Source organism: Panthera onca, chromosome D4 (genome assembly GCF_046562875.1).
Source record: "Panthera onca isolate mPanOnc1 chromosome D4, mPanOnc1 haplotype 2, whole genome shotgun sequence".
Taxonomy (NCBI): Eukaryota; Metazoa; Chordata; class Mammalia; order Carnivora; family Felidae; genus Panthera; species Panthera onca.
The window spans coordinates 25,474,471-25,491,930 of NC_138351.1; the positions used below are offsets into that span (position 1 = coordinate 25,474,471).

Below are 17,460 nucleotides of genomic sequence, written 5' to 3' on the forward strand. Positions count from 1 at the left end.
ATGGAGACACCATGAGACCAGGCTGGTGTCAGCCACCTGCTTTTCCACTGCAAAAACCATCAGCAGTGGACTCTAGGGCGAGGAAGGAACACCAGAGCTGCTGTGGCCAAGAGATGAAATGAACCTTCCCGAAGGTCAGGAATGTGTCAGGAGCAGCTGAGCTAGGTGAGGCTGCGCAGGGTGCATTCTGGGCCCCGGGGAGGGCAGCTGCAATCTGGCCTGTTTCAGCCTGTCCCCCAGAGACTCCAGAAAGAAGCTCCCTTATCCCTGTATCCTGACTGAGGCCACAGGATCCAGCTACTCTACGGGCCACTGATCAGCTCTGGCCAGAAAGTGAGTTTTGGAACCAGTTATCTAGTTTTTTTCACAAGGGCATGCAGTCTGTCTTGGGAACTACAAGTAGAATATGTGCTTGGCATGCCAGGAGACTGAAAGGGCCCTCCTGGGCAGGCAGACTTTGCTTAAGGAACATGTGAAACCTCAGATCTTCCTCTCTGCCTGGATATCTGAGAGGCATCTCCTGCCTGACTTCAGTCCTCATTATTCAGGGTCCTTCAAGTCGTCCAGTCAACATGCTCAGGCTGGCTGAGAGTCACCCCTAGTCACAGAGGAAAGACTCAGTCCACTGTACTCAGTGAGCCCACACTGGGTACTGGGATGGGCACTCTGCAGGGTTTGAGGATGCAAAGCTCTGGCTCTCAGGTAGCTTACGTGGGGGTGGAAAGACAGGGCATCTCGTCTCCTCTGGCACCAGCTAGAGTTCTCAGTGAAGGCAGTTGCTCACAAAAAGAATAGATTTTTCAAATATCCTGCTGGACAGTCACAGAGGACCTTGAAAAGCCTGTTTATAATTATAGAGGCACAGAATCTATAAATAAAAATATTTTCGCAGTTGTAACATACCCTGAAATTTCCAAGAATGCCATAAAGGAACAATTGTATTCCTTTTTAGTTTTAATTTTACTTAGAGTCGTCCTTTCAGAAAATCATGGTGGGTTTTTCTGTCATGAATATAACACACCTACATCAATCTGTGTTTGTAATGCTTCATTCACAGTGATCCACCTACAGGCACAAGCATCCAGCTGCTCCACTGTGTTGGTCTAGTGTAACTGTGTCCAAGTGTTACACACTGGAACTCATTAACTGATTACAAGTTACTTTCCCTTTTTCTCATTTAGAGTTAAGGCATCCTATTTACTATTTGCTGGGTAAGTTCTACTACCAATCAGTTTCACTTCAAAGTTGTAAGCGGGGGGAGGGGGGGCAGGGGGAAGGCATTAGAAAATAGTTGTTCAAAAATAAAAAGGAGCGCTGAATCTGGTGGGGATGGGAACCAACCACTGCTCAAATCTTCCCCAAGATGGCCACAGGGATGCCAAGGTATGAGCCAGTACTGCCCTCTGGTGGCACCTCAGGGGGACACCGCAAGCACAGGCCGCTCTCCCACCCACGAGAACACCTGTGGCAGCCACAGGTCCTGCCCCTGGCTCCCCACCCAGGTCTGACCACCCTTCTGCTCAGCCTCTACGACCTGGCAAGAAGAGGCAGGTGAGACTTGTCTCAACCTGATTTTCTCAACCCTGCAAATAACCACTTAACCACCTGTCCCACCAGGGAGCAAGCTCAGGTTAAATATTTTCCTCTCCTATAAAACACTGCCCACCTCGTACAATTGGGAGAACAGACACATGCACAGTGCAGAGACCCAAACTGACACCCCAACTGCTCAACAAATGTTGGCTCTTGTTATACTCGTCACCCCTGGGAGTCTGAGGGAGTGTGGCCACAGGACAAACTCTCACTCCTGCTTTTTGGACTGTGGAGGAGCTTGTGAACCCCTGCTAAGTACGAGAATCTTGAGTCTTTGGGCTCTGATAGGTCTCCTTCCAGCCCTCCCCAGCTCTTGAGGCCTGACAGGATTCCAAGATCTGCGCACCAGCTTTGGAATCAGGAGGCCGGAAAGGCTGAGCTCCGGACACAGCACCGCCACACACTGAGTAACCACAGGCAAGACACCACTATGGGTGTCACCTCCAGGTGCCCCAAAGGTCCGGGAACTGACACCTGTCAGGCCAGGCCTCTCTAGAGACTGCTCTGATGAGCAAACTACCTGTCAGTGGATGGGAGTGCAAGAAGGGAGAAATTAAAACAGGGTGACTTGGGGCACCCAGGTGGCTCAGTCGGTTAAGTGTCCGGCTCTGTGCTGACAGCACGGAGCCTGCTTGGGATTCTCTCTCCCTCACTCTGCCCCTCCCCCACTCATGCATGCAAATACTCCCCAAAATGAACTTAAATAATAAAACAGGTTGACTTTAAAAACAGCATCAACCAGAGATATTCATTTTCTGAAACTATGCAAGTTTATTCTCCATTCACTCAATAGCAAATCTGTATGTTCAAAATGATTGAAATTACAAAGTATTAACTGTAGTATGGGATTATGATTGCTTAGCGATTACCAAGGAAGTGGAATCTGATTAGATATCAGCCTACAAGCTATAAACTGTGTTGGGCCTCAATGCAGGGAGGTGTTTCAACCTTTGCAGAATCTCAGGTGTAAAATGTATAGCCTGGTGCTGACTTCCAGACAATCTTCAATCCCTCCAGTGGAGATTCCCCCCAGCAATCTTAGATGCTGTAGAAACTGAATGTCACTTTTTGGGTTAAGGTTGGAAAATCATGGGCCATCACTCAGGAGGACCCAAGACCTAATGGTGAATATCTAACACATACCTTAACTAAGGATCCAATCAGATGGTGCTGGGGGAAAAATGTCCCCAAATCATGGCGATGGCAGGACCTGCACACTCGAATGCCCAGAGTGCCTAGCAAAAACAATAGCGGGATATGACAGACATGAGGGAGTGGTGAGGACCATGGCACAATGGAAAATGCATGCTTTATCTAAATGCAGCCACTGCTCAGCGCTCCAGGTGATGCAGGAACATACGTGCATTACACAGGCTGGGTCTGTTGCTCCTTAGATAAAGAAGAACACACCTTCAGAACTGGGGGGATCGCAGGAAGAGGTCACAAAAGGACTTATGGTTTGGACACATTAGGTGAACTAAGGGAGGATTCAAGGAAGCTGTTTAGGAAGTAGGGGATGATTGGGTACCTTAGTAAGGTGAGAAAATGAACTGAGGCTAAAGCTATCATTCATAAAGAAGTGTATTAGAACAGGGAGATACCTGGTTATTTTTTGCAGACTGGACAATGTTCATGTTCTTCTCTGTGTGCAGGCACAATTACAAAACGGGTCTTTTGACTTTGGTCACGGAGCAGTCTTGTAGCTATGTAGGTATTTTGCAAGATTATTCAGCAGGACAGAGACCCCACTTTTAGTAGCAAGTCAGCTCCTGGATGACAGGCATTGCTTTTCTTCCCTCTAATTGTCAGATTATTGTCACTAAGGTCTTTTAGGCCTAAATTTGAAGTAGCTGAGGACACATTTACCTCTTGAACACAAGCAGAACTCAGAGGGTTTAACTTGAACTTCTCTTCTTAAGAAGTGAGCATCTGGTAGGCTTTCCATCTTAAGTAAGGGTCAGGTTGCTGTAGTTGGTTTTACCCTGAGGTCAGAGGGTTGAGTAACAGGGAACTAGTGGATTAATCTCTCAGGATCTATACCACTTCCTTCTGTAGCTGGGGCTCCTGTGGTTAATCTTGTAAAGACTGCTGAACTGGTTTCTAGGTAGTGGCACCATTTTACATTCCCACCTGCAATCCTACTAATACTTGTTATTTTCTATCTTTGTGATTACAGCCATCCTAGGGGATGTGAAGTGGTACCTCATTAAGGTTTTGATTTGCACTTCCCTAATGATGTTGAACACATTTTCCTGTGCTTATTTGGCCATTTGCTTATTGTGTTTGGAGAAATACCTATTCAAATCCATCGTGCCTTGGGTTGTTTTTTCTCTTTTTATTGTTCTGTAAGAGTTCTGTGTCCTGGATACTAGATTCTTAACAGATACACAATCTGCAAATAGTCTCACCCATTCTCTGGAGTTTGTTTACTTGATCACCTTTGAAGTACAAAAGTTAGAGTCTGCTGAAGTCGAACTTCTTTTTCATTGGCTGCTTGTGTTTTTGGTGTTGTAGCTAAGAAACCACTGCCTAGTCCAAAGTTATGAAGAATTTACACCTGTTTTCTTCTAAGAGCTTTATAGTTTTAGCTCTTACATTTAGGTCTTGGATCCATTTAGTTTTTGTATCAGAGTATGCACAGGATCCCAGGTGATGTACGTGCACAATGAAGTTGAGAAGCACTGCCTTCAATTACTAATAAATTCCCATTTCCCTTTAAGTAAGTTGTTCTAACCGTGGCAGCATATTACAGTCACTTCAGCTTTAAAAACCTATGCCCGACTTTACCCACAATAGAACAATTCCACTTAGTCTGGAGCAGGCTTATTTTGTCACCTCTACAGTTGCTTTTGATGTGAGGCCAGGGTTGGAACTGCTTCCTCTTCACAGATTACAGATTTCACCCGCATGCCTTTGCTCGGCTGGTTTGCACCTACTGTCTGCTTCCTATGTGACGTTTGGATTTCCAAAGGTACCACATTAAGACTGGGATTGGTGGTCACAGTGCATACAGTACACGAGACCGTAAGCTTAGTGTCTGGATGGGACACAAATCACATTTTGATCACTGAAAGATGGAGGCCATACTGAGTGGCAGGACATGCAGACAGAGTGGAGATAGGTATGAGAAGAGAAAATAAAGAACTTTAAGACTGTTGTGAGAAAACCTAAGATCTCAGGTTGGCCAAGAGCACGGTCTACAACTAGCTACATTTTAACATCTAGCTGCCATATTCTGTTTGAGGCATTATTTGTCTTTGTTCCTTTTCTTTCTTTTTTCTTGAAAGAGAGGAATGGAAATTGTCAGAACTCTTGTCTTTCCGCTGCAAATCTAGAACCACAGAACCAATTCAGATGGGTCAATGGCCTATACATAAGAGCTAAATTCATAAAATTCTTGGAAGAAAACACAGGAGAAAAATCTTCACGACCTTGGATTTGGCAATGAAGTCTTTTTTTGTTTGTTTGTTTTTAAGTTCATTTACTTTGAGAGACAGACAGAGAGCATGGCTTGGGGAGGGGCAGAGAGAAAGGGAGAGAGAATCCCAAGCAGGCTCCACACTGTCAGCACAGAGCAACACGTTGGGCTCGATCTCACGGCAAATCATGACCTTGAGCCAAAATCAAACGTCAGACACTTGATTGAATGAGCCACCCTTGGCAATGGATCCTTAAATATGCCACCACAAGCAAAGTGACAGAAGAAGAAAAAAAAGATAAACTGGACTTCATCAAAAATTAAACACTTTTGTGCAAAAGACATTATCAAGAAAGTGAAAAGACAACCTGCAGAAAAGGGGGAAAATATGTGCAAATCATATCTGAAAAGATTTAATATCCAGAACATATAAAGAACTCCTACAACTCAACAACAAAAAAACAGAATTAAAAAGGGACAAAGGGCTTAAACATTTCTCCACGGACAACATACAAGCGGCCAATAAAAAAGCACAAGAAAAAATACTCATCACTAGTCCTTAGGGAAACGCAAGTCAAAACCACAATGACATACCAATTCACACCAGGAAAATGGCTGTAATTTAAAAACAAACAGAAACAGAAAATACAAGTGCTGGCGAGGATGCAGAGAAAACTGGAACCCATACACTGCTAGTAGGAACGTAAAATGGTGTAGCCACCGTGAAAATAGGCAGTTCCTCAAAGTTAAAACTGAAAATTACTACACATGACCCAGCAATTCCACTCTAGGTATGTATCCAAAAGAACTGAGACTCAAACTGATACTTCTATACCAATGTTACAAGCATTATTTACAATATCCAAATGGTGGAAGTGTCCATCAACAGATGGATGAATAAAGTGTCGCCTGTCCATACAATGGAGTGTTTGTTATTCAGCCACGACAGGGAATGAAGTACTCATACATGCTACAATATGGATAAACCTGGAAAACATATGAAGGGAAAGAAGCCAGACCCAGAAGCCCAAACATATTATGTAATTCCATTTAAATGAAATACCCAAAAGAAGTAAATCCAGATAGAAAACAGACTAGTGGCTGCCAGGGTTGTAGAGAAATGGTTAAGAGACTGCTTAATTAATGGCTATAAGGCTTTCTTTTGGGGAGATGAAGTTCTGTATGATTGTGATGGTTGCACAACACTGTGAATTTACTTAATACCAGTGAACTATACACTCTAATTGCAATAAATTTTATTGCATCTAGATTATCACAATTTTTACCAAACGAAACAAAAAAGAACCCAAACCACAGGCTTTCCCCACAAAGCAGAGCCTGTCTCGCTAACCTTATTACCATGCGCTAGGACAGCAGACCAGAAAAGGGGCTCAGTCAAGTGTACACAGTTCTTCTACAGTATTCTACACATAGGCAAGTTACTACTTCTTCCTTGGGAAAGAGTAAACATTGAAGAAAATTGTGCTCCTCTAACATTTTCCCCCTTCTGGGATCATAGTTATGGTAAGTTAAGATAGTTACAAATCCTTTGACATTCTACACATCAAGAAGTGGGGCCTAGGACCGTTAAATCTGGCCAAGCTAAGAATGACCATTAAAATATGGGAGAAATGACACTAGACCAACTCAGGGCCCAGACCTTTAAAAACTGACAGCATTCATGTCTCTCGAAATATTTGATCTTGAAACCTATCAACCATGTTGTAAAGAAGCACAAATACTCTGTGCAAAGGCCCACATGGACAGGAAATGAGACCCCGACCACACTCCCAGGTGAAAGAATGTAGGAATTAAACACCGGTGGCAAGAAGTTGTCCCGAACGTAAGTACCCCAGCCCCTGTGCAGTTGCTCCAGCAGCATTCACCAAGTCCTACCCAAACTGTGGGGTAGTTTGTTACGAAGCAGTAGACAACACAGCACAGGGGGAAATTCCCTTCCCTCTCAGAGCAGCTTTGGAAAAAGAAAAAAGAAAGCTAGCTTGAATACACAGAAGTACTTCAGCACTGACCTTTTAAGGAAAACTACTGGGACCTCTAACGTGTGCCTCGCTCTGTTTTAAGCACAGAGTGGCAAGTAAGACACACTGGTGGTGTGGATCTGGGACAGGCTATGTGTCAATCGGGGAATCTGAAATACAACAAATGTTCACAAGTTTAAATTGGAATTACAATCTGAGCGCGTGTTTCATCGCTGTCCAGCTCTGCAAGAAATCTCAACCTCATCCTCTTCCATCACACAAAAGCTGTGGGGCAGGGGGTGCTTTTGTTCACTTCTGAAAGGGCTGGCCACAAAAAATATTTCAGATGGACTGGAACGTACCACTCCTAAACAAAGGAAGGGAATATGATGGCTGGAGAGACAAAGAAAGCCTTTCCTTCACACTTCAGCCTGTGTAACAAAGGGGCGTGTGCATGTGTGCTTGCTTATTTATAAAACCTATTCTGGGGATCACAAGCTAGTTAACTCCTTTCTCTTTGTACTTTTTGGTAGAAAACAATTACCCCGTGTTCTCCACCTAAATCAAGCTTTCCCCCACTCCAATCACTTGTACTGGAAGACAAATATGCCGTGGTACTTCCCATCTTAAAAGAATACAAAAGGCTAACTTCCTGCACACCACCACCACTCTCCTCGACAGCTGTGCCCCCATCTCTCTGACTCTCTTTACTTCAGACCTCTATGTCTGCTGATACCTCCTCGGTGCACTCTAACCAGAGTTTTACCCTCATCACTCCATAAGACCCCTATCACAGTCCCGAAGGGAGTAGCTCCTAATACTCAAACCATGACGAGTACGTAAAGCAACACAGTTCATTTACCATCTTCCTCCTTGTGAAAGCGTTCCTTCCTGGCTTTCAGGGCCTCTCAGTTCTACTTTGCTGGTTTCCTCTCATCTCCCTCAACTGGAAAGTAAGAGTAAACGAAGGCTCAATCCTCCCAAAGTGTCTTTATCAACACTCACTCTGCAATTCATCTGGTCAGGATTTCTCAACCTTGGCACTGTAACATTCCGGACCAGATAAATCTTAGTTGAGGGAGCCATCCTGTGTACTGCAAAATGTTTAGCTCACAGGACACCTACAGCAGCCCCAATCGTGATGTCAAAAAAATGTGTCTCCAGGGGTGACTGGGTGGCTCAGTTGGTTAAGCATCTGACTCTTGAGGTCATGATCTCACATGTCGTGAGACTGAGCCCCATGTTGGTCCCTGTGCTGGCAGTGTGGAGCCTGCCTGGGATTCTGTCTCTCTGCCCCTCTCCTCCTCTCACCAGCTCGTGCGCATGTGCGCTCTCTCTCTCAAAATAAATAAATATTTTTTTAAAGAAATGTGTCTCTATGGGGTGCCTGGGTGGCTCAGTTAAGTGTCCGACTTCAGCTCAGGTCATGATCTTACAGTTCTTGGGTTCGAGCACTGCGTCGGGCTCTGTGCTGACAGCTCCTGCTTCAGATTCTATGTCTCCCTATCTCTGCCCCTCCCCAGCTCACACTCTGTCTCTCTCTCTCAAAAATAAACATTAAAAAAAAAAAAAAAAATTGGGGCGCCTGGGTGGCTCAGTTGGTTGGGCGTCCGACTTCGGCTCAGGTCATGATCTCGCGGTCCGTGAGTTCGAGCCCTGCGTCGGGCTCTGTGCTGACAGCTCAGAGCCTGGAGCCTGTTTCAGATTCTGTGTCTCCCTCTCTCTCTGCCCCTCCCCCATTCATGCTCTGTCTCTCTCTGTCTCAAAAATGAATAAACATGAGGCGCCTGGGTGGCTCTGTCGGTTAAGCGTCTGACTTCGGCTCAGGTCATGATCTCACGGTCCGTGAGTTCGAGCCCCACGTCGGGCTCTGTGCTGACAGCTCAGAGCCTGGAGCCTGTTTCAGATTCTGTGTCTCCCTTTCTCTGACCCTCCCCCGTTCATGCTCTGTCTCTGTCTCAAAAATAAACATTAAAAAAAAAAATTAAAAAAAAATTAAAAAAAAAAAAAAAAAAGGAAATGTGTCTCTAGACATTGCCAAGAGCCCCCTGGAGGGCAGAATCACCTCTGGTTGAGAACCACTGGCCTAGTTCTTTGGCTTTCAATACCAGATACATACAGTGGCAGCTACACAACTTGGCCATAGCCTGAACCTCTCTCTTCCAACTGCCTTCCTATTATTTCCACTTATATGTCCTATCAAGTACATCCCACTTAACACATCAAAACAAAACTTCAGATTTATACTCCGCCCCATAGATGTCTGTACCTTGTTCACCCTGCTTGACACCTCTCTTGCTCTTAACCTCAGTTTTATTCATCAATAAATCCAACTGGCTCTGCCCTCAAAACATACCTCAAATCTGACTTCTTAATACCCTCCACTGCTACCAACCCAGTCCAAGCCCATGTGATCTCTCACCCAGATTATTACCTCCTGTTTCCCTGCTTCCACCCTGGTTCCCCTAGCCCGTGGTTCTCACCTAGGAACTTGTTAGAAATGCAAATTCTCCTCCAAACCCAGAACCAGTACATCAGAAAACCCTGAGGATGGGACACAAAACCTGTGGTATTAAGCCTTCCATATCTGAGGCCACTCCCCTCCCCTCATGTCTCCAATCATATGCCCTACAGCACTGTCTCCCTTGCTCACCTTGCCCAGGCACACAGAACTCCCTGTGTTCTATAAACACTCAGAAAGCTCCCATCACTGGGCCATTTCATTGGTTGTCCCTCTTCCTGGAAAGTTATTCACCCTCGCAGGTCACCTTCATGTCTCTATTTAAATGTCACTCTCAATAAATCCTTCTCAGACCACCTACATAAAATAACACCTTCTTCCTGAACTAGGCTCCTTACTCTGCTTAATTTTTTTGCCAGAGCACTGTTACTACCTAACCAAGCTAAATGTATAGGTTCTGTTTATTGGTGTCTCCCTACATTCTCCTATGTAAACCTCAAATGGACATGTTTTATTTACTGCTATACTCTGAGCAACTAGAAAAGAACCCTATACTTAACAGATGTCCAATAAATGTTAACTTTCTAAGGCAATGGCTGCCTATGGTTGATTAAAGGAATGATACACATGTGCAGTCAAGGAAGAACATTTAATATTACTTAAGTAACGAACAAGATTTCAGAGCAGAAAAAAAACACATTAAAACAAAACAAAACAATGAAACAAACACAACCACCCAAACCCAGAGCTGTAAGGCAAACGAGAGGGACAGAGTGCAGCAGTTGACACTAAAATTAATCACTTCAAATTCATCACTGGTGAACACGGCTTAGGAAGACTTCAGATCCGAGACCAGAAAGAACGGCAGGTAGGCTTTACATAAAGCATGATGACAGATACAATACAAGAAGAGAAGAGAGTACCATGTGCAATACCAGAGAAGTGCAGGTTTGCTAAGGACACTTTTCCCAAGGTGTGTTCGGTGAGAATGGATTAGACAACTTTAAACAGATTTCTTTAATGCAGGGCTTCCTGGTGATGTTAACATGTTTAGTGTTAATCTCTAAGAGAGGAAGTAGAGTATGCAGCATTTCCCTGCCTTAACCACACAATCTTGTGTTTTGTACAAGCACAGACATGCAGCCACCCTTAACTTGTATTACTGTTAGTGACATTTTCATCCGTCTTATTTTGTTGTAATTTGCCTACTGAATTAACATAGTAATAATGTCTCCCCAAACAAGACTCCTTTCATTCGTATATTTAAGCAGAGTCTGCCACTCCAATTCTGAACACACAGAGGCCAACTGCCATTTATCTGACTGTTCAATATTCTCTACACTTTGTTTACAGTACCACAAATCTTCCACTTGGGAAATAAGATTCTGAAATGTTATCTTCACGATTCCATTATTTATTCAATTTGCAATTAATAACCCAATATGAGAACAATGTAAGCCTAAAATATTTTAAGTGTTCTTAATGCTTTTGAGACTTTTTAAGTATTTTGAACTCCTAAAAAGGTATTTAGATCTAAAACAGAACCAAACAACAACAAGATAGTACCATCGCAGCAGCTGTAAGGTACTGAAGAGATTACCCAGTCCGGTGTGCTGAACAGGCCTCACCAGCACTTTTACAGCAAAGATATCATGATGTCTTTACTCAAAGTCAAATAACAGTTAGGTACCAAAAGCAGCAAGCAGAGCCCAGGTCACCTGACATCCAGTTGGTTATCTTTTTAATACACAATACAGTGTATACTCATTTTAATTGGGGAAACTTAAAAACTGATAAAGAATGATTTAAGTGTGATAAAATCTGGGGTAAATCAACTTCAGTAGTCTTGAAGACATCTTTTTCTATCTACAAAAGAGGCAAGACAAACCAAGTGTAAAAGCTAGAGATTTATTGTTATTTTGTGATTAATAAATTGTCAAATTGGTTATGACACTACCCCACACTGTATACCACCATTCGCCAGTACAAAAGTTTCTTGACCACACTGAGGCATAAGGCAGAGAGAGCAAAGACACATGAATATCATCCTTAACAACGTCCTCTAGTCCTGCCTCTCCCTTGATCGTCATTCATGTTTTCCTTCTGGGGAAAGTGTCACAACTGTGCACGGGCTGGTGGGCAACCTGGCCTCTTGACCTTTTTTAATAGCAAGCAACTTACAGAAGTAATGGAATTCAACTTGTATTTCCCTTGATTTTATTGGTCTGAACTCATTTTAGGTTACTTTAACATTTTAATTTCCTGTAACTGTACATGAGAGAATATAACGACCTAAGAGAATACTGAACCAGAGTCAGCCAAATATATTACTGACCCCAAAGTTATGTTTTAATTGGTCCTAAAGGAATGTACCACACCCCAACAGTTTGAGAGTTAGGCAAACAGAACTTCTTTGGGGAGGGAAGAAAAAGGCTGTAGAACAACAGCCTAATGAATTCAACATTGTTAAAACGGCTCTTTGTTTTTCACCCCTGAATGATACCTTTTTACTACACTATATGCACAGAAATCCTAACAGAATCTTGGTTGCCAGTACTATTTAGGCTGGCCCAATCCAGGAGAGACCCCCACCCCCCGCCCCCAGCTCCCCTTCTCTGAGGCTCTGAAAAGCACAATATTTAACTATTTCTTAATAGAACTACCAAAACACTTCAGAAACAAGTGGCTCACAAATCATTTTAAATTTATGTATTGCCTGTGCATGAGAAAACTGATAAACCCAAAAGATAGTTCTATTTTTATATGGCAATTAAAAATAACTGAAACATCAAGACACTTTCAGTGAAAGCAACATTTCAATTACAAATCGTAATGCCTGTTAAACTACCTATGGGAGAAGCTGAAGAGTCCTAGGCAGATGCACTTTTGGGCTGTACTACAGTGCCCCTTCAGTCTGCGCAAAGATGAAGGTAATTTACAGTCAATCTGTGAATGTTGACACAATGTTACATTATGTTGTCTGTACAATTAAATGTCCTTAGAGAGATAACCAGAATCAGCTTTTCTACTATATTTCCAACAAACCTAACCGGCACTTTTGCTGAGAGATGTTTATCAAAGATGCTGTAAGATTCTACACAATTAGGAAATACTCAGCTTTAAAGTATTTCCTTATCTCCACTTTTTTGGTTACAAGTGCTTTGCTCAGATAATCTATTGCAGTATGTTTCTAGAAATGCAATCCCAAATGTGCATACTATATTGTATACAAATAAAGCAAAAACTCTCAGTAGTATAAATCTTACAGCATTTTGTTTGCAAAACTACATGCCAAAGTCACAATAAGCAATATTGTACCACAAATTATAGAGCGCAAATGATTTGCTTCTTTTAAATGCTTTTATTCTACATAAATTACTACCATAGGCTAATGTTTAAAAGCAAATAAACTGGACAGATGCAGGACAAAAATCTGTTCACCCAACTATAAAAGGTGATGTTTTTTTTTAAAAAATTACAATAAATGCAGAGTGTTTGATGCATGCAGTAGCCTTAAATGAAAAAGCATTGATTCCCACCGTTTAAAAAAAAAAAAAAAAAAAAAAATACAGAGAAACCCACACATCTTACTGCACTCCACCTTAAAATGCATCATATTGGGTTTGTTTATAGCACAGAATTCCAAGAGTCAAAATGAAATAAAGCGGGTATTTTAAAGATTTAAGAGCCGTTATCAAAAATAAATTACATTTTCTCAAGATACAGAAATGCTGCTATGATGGCTGGGAGCCCAGTAACCTTTCAATAGCGGCATTGATATCACCTCCTGTTGCTATTAGCGCTTGCAAGTTTGCTTCACGGTTCAAAAATCCCATTGCACTGAGCTGTTCCAGTTGTTGCTGAAATCGGACTTCTGGATTCTGTAGCTGTTAAAGGGAAATAAAAAAGAAAAAAAAAAAAACTAACCAAAACTCTAAGGAAAATCAGTCCGTGTCACACCTAAATAAATTCTAAAGTTCTAATTGCTTTCTTACAACATATGCTGCTCTACTAGGCTATAAAAGCACTGGCTCTCTTGAAACATGGTCAACATATTTAAAAGTCCATTAGCACTTAATTTTGTTACTTTAAATAGTCTTATTTATACTTAAATGATCCTGTCAGATAAAGCACAAAACTCTGCTTTAAAAAAAAAAAAAAATCGCTTAATAAACATCACCCATTAGATATATTTAAGAAGCTGATAAATATGCAGGAAACGAAAGTATATATACAAATTAGTTCAGAATTAATGATTTTATTTTGTACTTATTGCCAGTGTCCTCACATACACAATTCTAAAGTTCGAATGTGGCTTAGAATGGGCACCGGATGCCTGCACTGGCCAGTCACGTGTCCAGGACAGCTCAAGGTCCAGGCCCACGGAATACACAAACAGCTGCACCACATCTTTTTCCAGAAATGAAGACAAAAATACACAAATGATCAATCAATCCTGGCTGATGTGATAATTAACGGGGAGGCCTGTAGACTGTTCAACTTCTATAACAATTCTGTCCAATACCTAAAATCTTTTCTTCTTAATAATTCCATGAATATTACACCGAGCCAGAGGCCATATATTGGGAATACAAATACTTCTATAAGACAAAACCCTGTCCTGTTTCTTTAAAAGGCTTAAAATCAGAAAGCATGCTGTATTACTGCCATGTGGAATTATGGGGGCAATCTACTGTAGCGGTTTGAAATGGCCACCATCTTCGTACGATGGCAGATTCTTAGTAAAGCTAATAAATGTTTCTAGATGTAAGACATTATTAGAAGTCTACATTTTTAAGCCATATTTGTGAGGTTTACGTATGTTACACAAGTTCCCAGAGGAGATGGTAGTGAGTAAGGTGAGGTGGGATTTTTTTCTTTAAGTCAAAATACAAGGACTAGACAGAACTGTAGTTACCGTAGGTTTTAGGAGGTATTTGGGATAATCAAGTGTCTGTTCCTCCCTGACAAACGTTTATAAAATACAACAAATTTCAAGTGATTTCCAAAGAGGGACTCCAAAAAACGCATTTTTAAAGGCAACTTCCAAATAAGGCAAAGTTGCAGCATTTCTTCCCTACAACTTTAACGTTTCATTCAGTGTCTAATAGTACACCCAAGTCATTCATTTTCGTAATGCCTGTTTTATAAGAGTGTGCTTTTTATGACATTCTAAACCCTGGAGGACTGTCTCTTTCTGTTTTTGGTTGTTTGTAGAAATTTCTAAATTTCCAACAAGGAATATAAAATGTGAGCAGAAAAGAATCTTTACCTGAGGATTTACTCCAGCGAGAGCCTGCAGCATTTGTTGGATGAACTGCTGGTGTCCAGGTTCAGTGGCTCCTGTCGTGGGACTTGGGTTGTCACCAGGTGCAGAGTTAGACCCGCTGCTTCCTGAAGAGCCTCCAGTGCCTCCTAATGCCCCCAGGCCAGGAGTAAACCTAGGAAAGCACAAATTGGTCATATACCCTAAGCTCCTGCAACAGGAGGCCAGACCAGGCCAGCTGATGGTAAGCTGTTATCTTCTTAAAATGAGCATTTTCAACTTTGAAAATTAGGTCTTGAAAACAATCCCAACAAAAATAGGCACAACGATACCGAAGTATGAAATGCTCAGAGAGAAGAAATAACCACTATGCACTTTCAAAATCGCCCCCAAATAAGCATACCCTGGGATCAGGCCGGGGGCTTCCGTTGCTAATGTCTGTAAACCCTGTTGAATCTGTAACAAGGCCTGCATCGCTCTAGGATTTGACATTGCTGATAATGTATCCGGATTCTGCATCTAAGGAAGAAAGAAAACAGGTGGTTAACAAGGGAATTAAAATCAGTGAAAGTAAAATTTAAATGTTTCTTTGCTGTGTTTCTGGAGAAAATTTACAACCTTACTCCCAGACACTGGTAATCCAGAATTTCTTTCCCCAAATAAACACAAGCACCTCCTCCTTGACAACAAACCTAGTATGCAAATCATTAACTGACCTCCTCCCAAGTCCAGCATGAAAGCCATTTTTCATAATGAAAGACAATCAGGAGCTACGCTCCCAAAGCCACAACTGTTCCCCTTCTCCAACAGAAGATAGAAGTGTTATTTCTAAGAGACAACCTCCAACTGCACAAGTTTATTTAACGTGGTAATATGGTGAAAGCCACCTATTCCTCCTGACCAAGCGTTATCTGTTGCCAATGTAACAATTTTACCAGTAAGATACACTCTAAAACAATAGTTCCAAATTTGAAGTTAATACGTGTGTCCTGAGTTCAGCTTCACTACTTCCAAATATACACCACCTGACTGACCAAAAAAGATAGGCTAACATTAACATCATTACAATAGATCAAAGACAATAACTAACCTTGGATAATGGCTTACAGGCCTGAGATCATTTGTATGTTTAAAAGCCCTAGAACTACCAGTTTCAAAACACCAAGACTGACTTCTCTTTTGTCTTTTTAAATAATAAAATACCATTCCAATCTCAAGTATTTTTTTGTAATAAAACCTTCCTTATAGAACAACTCTGCCAATTTTAATCTTGCTAATTCCGAGTTTGAGGAAATGAGATCTACCCCTCAAAAAGAGACATTCCATTATTTGTAGGAATTAAAACATTACAAAGAAACCAAACCTGTAAAATAGGATAGGGTAGTGCTCCTTCCCATTACTCGAGATTAGTTAAACCATAAAGCATAACATGACACAATGAAGCACTTCAAAGTTAGTAAAGTGAAAGGAAATGGTTTATGGCATTAACGAAGCATTCAAAATCCTAAATCCTCAAAAGCAAAAACAAAATGGTCCTTTCCTCAGAATTTATGTTTAAGAAATATAAGCAAAAGGTCAGCAGTGAAATGGGGCTCAGTTAAGATCAAGCTGAATTCTCTGTGAATTGACAGCATTATCAAACTAACTTCTATGTTTTGCTATCAGCCAGAGAAGAGCAAGGAAAATGTTTATCATCAAACTTTTTCAAGCAAATCATTACCGAAGATAGCTAGCATCTTTTCTTACTCACTTGTTGGAGGAAAGTTGGGAGCTGTTGTCTCATTTGTTCTTGAAGCTGAGGATTTCCAGCAAATAGGGGATTATTCAGCATCATCTATGGGGCAAGTGTTCAAACAATTTTAACTGGAAATATCTGAAACAAGTAATGTACCTTGTTTAATAGTCTATCTTCCCCCAAGTGCCTAATCTGGCACTTACAGGGAGGAAGGTAGAACATGAATAAAAAAGGAGAAGGGAAGATACTGTCCACAAGAGGGATCTCCAGAAAAAAAAAACAAAAATAAAACCAAAACGAGGCATCTTCTCTCTCAATGAGAATGGTGATTATGATAATGACATGCAATATCCTAAAAAATAAAAACAATCATTTTCTTAGGATTTTCCTTGAGCAAAGGTGAATATTTGCCCTTAAAAGAAAAATGGGGGTAACTGGCATTCAGGAGGATACATTTTCTGCTACACTGACAGAATAAACATAAGCATCAATACATGAAACAATACATGGCTTGCTTAGACACCTCAACACACAAGTGTTGCACAGAGAACAACCCAGATCTGGAACCACTAAATCTACCTGCCTACTGCAAGACAGCTAATATTAGGTCCAGAAAAATAACACACTGCAGAACAGCAACCAACTTGCCAGAGAAATGGAGCTGCTAGGTGAAAATCAGCCCATGACTAGCACCAACAGATCTCTGGGGAAAGTATTAAAATACGTTAAGACCCGAAAGATGTAAATCCATTTGAGAACACCAAGGTTAGCCTCTGGATTTCACCTCACTACCACCAGAGATGAGAAAAGTGGCATACCTCCTATCATTCAAATAGGTGTTAAGAATTAAAGTCAGGGTCAATATTAACATTAATACCTGAAAATAAGATTACAATACACAGCATAACCAGAAACTAATTCTCATAGCTTTGAAAAAGACAAAAGTTTTATCACTTTCCCCACATGGAATGAAAAATCAACTAACAATGATTTACTGATCGCCTATTT

General features: G+C 41.5%; 1 protein-coding gene and 1 pseudogene across 3 annotated transcripts in view; both read right to left on the reverse strand.

The window, feature by feature from the left end:
* The window catches only part of LOC132663576 (thymosin beta-4-like), a 34,195-nt pseudogene extending 22,975 nt beyond the window's left edge, over window positions 1–11,220 (reverse strand). Inside the window, exon 1 of the transcript XR_013551817.2 lies at window positions 2,737–11,220. The product of XR_013551817.2 is annotated as a thymosin beta-4-like (transcript). The remainder of the gene's footprint in view (window positions 1–2,736) is intronic.
* A 125-nt stretch (window positions 11,221–11,345) lies between these two features.
* The window catches only part of UBQLN1 (ubiquilin 1), a 45,728-nt gene continuing 39,613 nt past the window's right edge, over window positions 11,346–17,460 (reverse strand). Inside the window, exons 8-11 of one of the 2 annotated variants that reach the window (XM_060609960.3) lie at window positions 16,468–16,551; window positions 15,121–15,236; window positions 14,724–14,892; window positions 11,346–13,338 (exon numbers count right to left, since the gene is read on the reverse strand). In XM_060609960.3, the coding sequence (XP_060465943.1) occupies window positions 13,186–13,338; window positions 14,724–14,892; window positions 15,121–15,236; window positions 16,468–16,551 (522 nt within the window). In that variant the 3' untranslated portion in view covers window positions 11,346–13,185. The remainder of the gene's footprint in view (window positions 13,339–14,723; window positions 14,893–15,120; window positions 15,237–16,467; window positions 16,552–17,460) is intronic. The other variant, XM_060609961.3, reaches the window with a different exon arrangement.